General features: G+C 42.9%; 1 protein-coding gene across 1 annotated transcript; it reads right to left on the bottom strand.

The window, feature by feature from the left end:
* Positions 1–2587: 2587 nt before the first annotated feature.
* On the bottom strand, positions 2588–4691 carry RPL24 (ribosomal protein L24). The gene is made up of 4 exons (XM_010182722.1): positions 4454–4691; positions 3698–3834; positions 3252–3315; positions 2588–2715 (listed from the first exon to the last, which is right to left on the bottom strand). The coding sequence occupies exons 1-4, from the start codon at positions 4610–4612 to the stop codon at positions 2635–2637; spliced, it is 441 nt and encodes a 146-aa protein (XP_010181024.1). The 5' UTR covers positions 4613–4691; the 3' UTR covers positions 2588–2634.
* Between the last annotated feature and the right edge of the window lie 1007 nt (positions 4692–5698).

The raw sequence follows: 5698 nt of genomic DNA, 5'->3' as shown, positions 1-5698 counted from the left end.
CAAAATGGCTGCTGCACAAGAGGAAGTGAGGTCAGAAGTCCGCGCCCATGGCAGGGGGCGGGAGAAGGGGCATGCGCGCGGGGTAAGGCGCAGCTCGTTGGAAGGGGGAGCGAGGCCGCCATCTTGGAAGCGGGAAAAGGGGAGGCCAGGCGGAAGGCTGGAGTCGCCGCGTTGGAGCCCAGACGGGCAGCATCCGTTTCGTGAGGTGCGATGCGAGCACACCTATCAGGAGCAGCACAACCAGCGATAGCCGCACCAGCGCGTTGCCGTGGCTACGTCTCCGTGTGTTGAGCGTGCTCTTCTCCGCTTGTAAAAGGAAAGAAAGAAAATATTTTGAACGCCAACTGTTGGATTTCCTTGCTCGAGTTCTGACCCGATTTTGTTTCACACCTGTGACAGAGCCATGAAGCGCAGGAGCTGCAGCAAGCCTGCGCCCAGGCAGCAGTGTCAGCAGCAGTGTCACCTGCTCCATGCTCGCAAGGAGGCATCTGGAGTACTGTAGATTCCCCCCCCAGTACAAAGGTACTGACTGGATGGTGCGAGTCCAGCAGAAGGCCTGAAAGATGGTCAGAGGATGAGGGGTCAGCTTAAGGCTGAGAGCTGGGCTTCTTTAGCCCTAGAAAGGGCAGGCTTTGTGAAGACCTTGCTGCTGTCCACAGCTGCCTCCCCACAGCACACAGAGTACATGGAGGGTCAGAGTTGCATAGCAATAGGCAGCAGGCATAGGTTAGAACACAAGAAATTCCAGTTACATAGAAGGATTTTTAATCTTTTTTTTTAAACCATGGTGGTGGTCAAACACTGAAACAAGTTCCCCAAAAAGGTTGTGGAACCTCTGACTTTAGAGTTGTTTTGAGAGCCAGCTGGGTACTCAGCTGAGCAACCTGACCTAAATGGACACACTCTGAGGAAGGGGTTGGACTAGATGACCACCTGCAGTAACACCAGGAAGCCAAAGCCTACAAACTTCAAAGCATTAACAAATACTGACTTACTAATTAGACATAGCTGTCAATCAGTTCCTATAGATCATTAATTAATGGTATTTCAAGCAGATTGTTTTTAAAAGCTCAGTCACTTTCAGCTTTTCAGCTTAAAACTTTGACAGGCACACAAGCAGTGTACCAGGTGCTTTATGTAAGATGCCGATATTAACACGGATTTTGTCATCACTAGCATAGGTAACTTTCAGTGGTGGTTTCAGCCTTCAGTTTCAAAGTATTAAAAACTCATTTCCCTATAACAAGCAGTTTTCCTTCCCCTCCAGCTTCTGGCTTCTTCACTTTCAAGTGTATTTAAAACCCTTCAATTAAATTCTAAACATGAGTAGCTCCCATGGGTTGTTTTTGTTTTTCTTACAGTAAAAAGAGTTTGGAAGATAATGGTACAAATTCCACTAGTCAAGTCGAGCTAGACCTGTCTTAAATGGGTTGAAACCTTCATCCAGACCTGGATCTATTTTATTCATAAACCCCAAAGTATGATAGAACTCAAAATAAAGCCTATAACCTGAAGTGCTCATTACAGCCATTGTGTTAGTGGAGCCCAAAAGAACTGCAGGAAGCAAAACTATGAGAAGACAGCTGCTTTCTTGACTAGTGCAGTACGCTAACAAAGGAAGCCCTCAAAGCTAACAGATACTAAGTTGTGGCATCCATACATTGTGAAGTATTTCATCCAGAAAATAGAGAAGGCTCATTTTCTCCTATGCTTCTAGTAAGTCAGAGGACATTACTTTGCCAAGGCCATTACTGTCCATCAAAACTGTTGGGCACACTATGTAGCATAATCACCAAAGTAGACATTTATACTTCACATGAAGAATTTAACAAATGGCCACTTCTTCTATGGGTGGGAAGGTGTGGAATTACTAAGGAAACGCCCGTCTACATTCTGGAAGTTAAATATGAACCTAAATGGGTTTGATGTATACCATTTGCTGCATCTGCAGGTTGTTCCACCCACTACCGGTGTTGCGAGGGCTGCCAATTAGATCATCGTGGCAGAATGGCCACACTGGGTCAAGAAACCCATTTATCTGAGTGAGTGAGTGCACAGCAGGACCCTCATAGCCATCCTTTTCCTGACAGCAGCTTCCAGCAGTCCATGGTTTTGTTACTTCCTGACCAAGGAATTGCATCTGAACCTTTGCATGTAACAACCACACGGTCCATGAAACCATCCATTCCTTTTTCAACCCATTTCTCCTTTTATCCTCTACCTCTTGCTACGTGTGTTCCAACGCACAGGAAGCGCATTAGCCTTTTTAAGTCACTTACGGACAGTACTGCTTCACACACCCTTTAGTTTGCGTCTCTGAACTTGGAAACATCTTTTTATGCCATTTGATGTAGATACAGAATAAACTTGTGCTGGCAAGAACAGCTTCTCAACATGCTGTGTCTCCCTGGCCATCTGAGTCATTCATTAAGGACTTAGGAAATGTGTGCTACTACAGCAGATTGTCTAAGAAACCAAATGCTTTATGGCAAGATGTTGTTCAGTCTTCAAAACTAGACATGGTTATTTAGTAGATGAATTCTCTTCAGTAAATCTCACACAATTGAAGAAAACATGGAACAAGTCATGAAAGTTAGTCAGATGTTTATTCAGCACGACTAACAGTTTGGCAAGTTAGCGCTTTCCACCAACACGAGGAGCAGAAACCTTGACTGGTTTCACAATCTTCTGCTTGGGTGCTGCCTTTGTAGGAGCCTGCAGAGAAACAATAAAGTATGAGTGAAGAGAAGCAATTTATCTGCAGTCTTGAAAGTGTCCCTGTGTATTTAATATTCTCAACAGAAATCAGGCAACTTAGATCAGATTAGAATTACAATTTATCATACTCAAATCATGTAAACAGATGGTTACACATATACCACTGTAAGCCTGCAATAGGTATGATACCACCATATGGTATTAGTTCATAAGTAATGATGAAATAGATGCTAGCATTCATCAATACATTGTTACTAAGTTCCTAGATAGTGAAGATCTCACGTCCAGACAAGTTTTTAGCTGTCAAGAATCTCTTGGTCAGAAAGTTCATTTGCTGTCATTTATTTCTTCTGTGAAAAGGTTCTTTCTGTTCAGCTGTTTGGGTATATTTAACTTCAGTACAAAAGTTTGGTCAAGGGGCTTCCATATCAAAACAGACAAAGACAAATGGGAATTCCCAATTAAGCACTGCAGCAGAATGTTGTGTTACAACAGAGTATATTCCATCTCCTTATTTCTATCCACCATCTTACCTTTGCAGCAGAAACAGCTGTTTTCTTGGTTGCCTGCTTAGCTTTCTTGGCTTCTTTTGCAGCCCTGTTAATTCACAGAAAAAGAGTAACAGTTATCTCCATCTGCCATTCAGTTTCTTTTTCTCAGCACTGCAAGAACACCAAGATCAAGAACAGAACACGTTATTTCAGGTCTACTCACTGCATTCAGTACCCTCTAGAGAGACTACTACAGAGACAGCAGAGCTGTCTACAAAAGCAGTATTTTCACAAAGGGGAGACCCTTCTCTTGTGCTACTATCTCTTGCTGAGATTACCCACTATCACCTCTAAATATACTGATTAAAAAAAGAAACAACACAAAAAACTTAGAAAACATGAACATTGTCCAGAGTTTAAGGTTTTGTATGAAAACCATTAATAATCTCTGAAAAGCCTGGGATAGCTCAACTTATCAGCATTCTCACCTAATAGCCTGTTCCCTCTGTGCCTTTCGTACTTCGGGCTTCTGATTTCGTTTAGCCATAATCTCAGCTAAAGATGCACCAGTGATAGCTCTCTGAAACTTAACAGCACGGCGCGTGCGCTTCTTTTGTATCTCTTCCTAAAATGGCAGAAGATGAAGACCAGTTAGGATCACAACACATCAAATAGAAGGCTAAAGACAATTACAGAAACAAGCTGCTATAAAGATTGAAGCTACTAGAAAACCATGTACAGAAGTGGAATTTTACTCCTCACTTTGGAGAGCTGATTTATTCATTTGCCAAACCAGATCAGTAGCTTAAAAAGAACAATTTCTTCTCCTTTGCAAGGTAGAAAACCCAAAGTTTTCAAGAAGAATATCCAAAAAGTTCCCTCACCCTCTGACCCCTAAATCATCTGTTTGGAGAAATGATCCACCACATTTTCAGCTCTCTATGCTATCACTGTTGAGGAAGTTTACAAGTTCAAACTTTTACAAAGTCTGCATATTAAACAACATTACCCACCTTGTGCAAAACTGTTTTTTAAAAACATATGCCATTCATACAAGCGTTAAAATCAACAACAAATCTGCGTAAACACATTCACATTTTCACCATTACTGGCCAGTCTTCATGCTGGTTAAATGGATCATGGTTCTGCTAAACACCAGTATACTCAATATAGTTACCTCTATTCTACCAGACCACAACTTTTAGTGGACAACGTTAGAGAAGCATTAGTTGGTATATACTCACTGACTGTCCTTTCTTGTGCTTACGCCTATACAGAACAGTCCAATTGATCTGACGGGGGTTTCTCTTGGAAAGGAACGCAGACTCACATTTTGCATTCAAGAACTGAAAAACCTGGGAAGGTAAAGTATTTTGTGTAAGCTTTGTTTCCATGAAAGACATTATCACAGTTTATGTTAACTTATCAAGTAGTTCTTGGATTCAGTGTTTTTCAACAGTGATGCTTTTGTATTTCTTTACACAGCTCTGACAATTAAAAAAACAGAAGATAGTTAAAGTTTGAAACTTAGTTCCACTGATGAAGCGGATCTCTTACAAGGCATTCTGACGCAGCTTAATTTTTCCAAAGAAAGCTCCAACAACCACTTGCATCCACTGCTGCACTGTATTCTAAGCGCCGCATGAAAAGCCATATCCAGGATCATGCTTTTCAAGTGTCTGTCCTCAAATAACTACGCACTTCCTGTATGTGCGAGTCAAAACTGAGCATAAGGAACGGAGACCAATACAGAGACCAATACACCACCCAATTCCTTCTTCCTTCTGTGTAACTAAGACTAACCTTCTTGCCTAGAAAACTGGCAGAAGTAGCAGGCTGATTTGTTATTAGTTATACAATTCAATTCAACCTTTGAACTAATTCCCAAGAGAGCACCTGAGGATTCAATCAGGCTATTTACTTGGCTGTCTTTTCTATATAGATTCTGTACAGCAAGATGACTGCACCAGGACACCCAAACCCCAAACCCTCCTTCTGCAGATCCGAATAGCATATTTCTATTTATGACAACCTTATCTATACAGGAGCCTGAAAGGGCTCTCCCTACTGTATCCCAATGACCTCTACCCAATCTATTTGCAAGTCCAGTTGTTTGCTTCAGCAAACCTTGGCATTACATGCAGTGTGTCTAAACAGCATTTTTTACACAACTTTGATACTTTCGACAAGATGCCCTTCCCAAACCACAACCTCAAGCCCGACTCCAACTCCCAAGCTAACAGCACAAGCACGGCTCTCCCGCAGACCAGGCCTGACGACAGTCGTGGCATCTGGACACCGACAAAAACACAGCGATGCTATTATCATACCGCTCAAAACGAGCGATTCGGGCAGACGCCACAGCAACGCCACCTGAGACGCCGGCCAACTGCGCGTCCACTGCGAGGTCTTCACTTCTAAAAGCACAGCGCCGGCCTCCCTCTCTCAGGCCCACTGGCCTTCCCCGGCAGCCCCTGCCGCCCGGTACT

The sequence above is a fragment of the Mesitornis unicolor genome, unplaced genomic scaffold (assembly GCF_000695765.1).
Source record: "Mesitornis unicolor isolate BGI_N332 unplaced genomic scaffold, ASM69576v1 scaffold8274, whole genome shotgun sequence".
Lineage (NCBI taxonomy): Eukaryota > Metazoa > Chordata > Aves > Mesitornithiformes > Mesitornithidae > Mesitornis > Mesitornis unicolor.
Note: the sequence above shows the minus strand (reverse complement) of the source record. Positions and strands in the feature narration are given on the sequence as shown.

What these genes read in the sequence shown, in the direction of transcription:
- RPL24 (XM_010182722.1), bottom strand. Translation starts at nt 4,612, where the DNA reads ATGTCTTTCATGGAAACAAAGCTTACACAAAATACTTTACCTTCCCAG. An exon ending in CAGAGGGAACAGGCTATTAG is followed by an intron (nt 3,316 to 3,697) that starts GTGAGAATGCTG and finishes GTGAATTAACAG; the next exon opens with GGCTGCAAAAGAAGCCAAGA. An exon ending in CAGCTGTTTCTGCTGCAAAG is followed by an intron (nt 2,716 to 3,251) that starts GTAAGATGGTGG and finishes GTTTCTCTGCAG; the next exon opens with GCTCCTACAAAGGCAGCACC.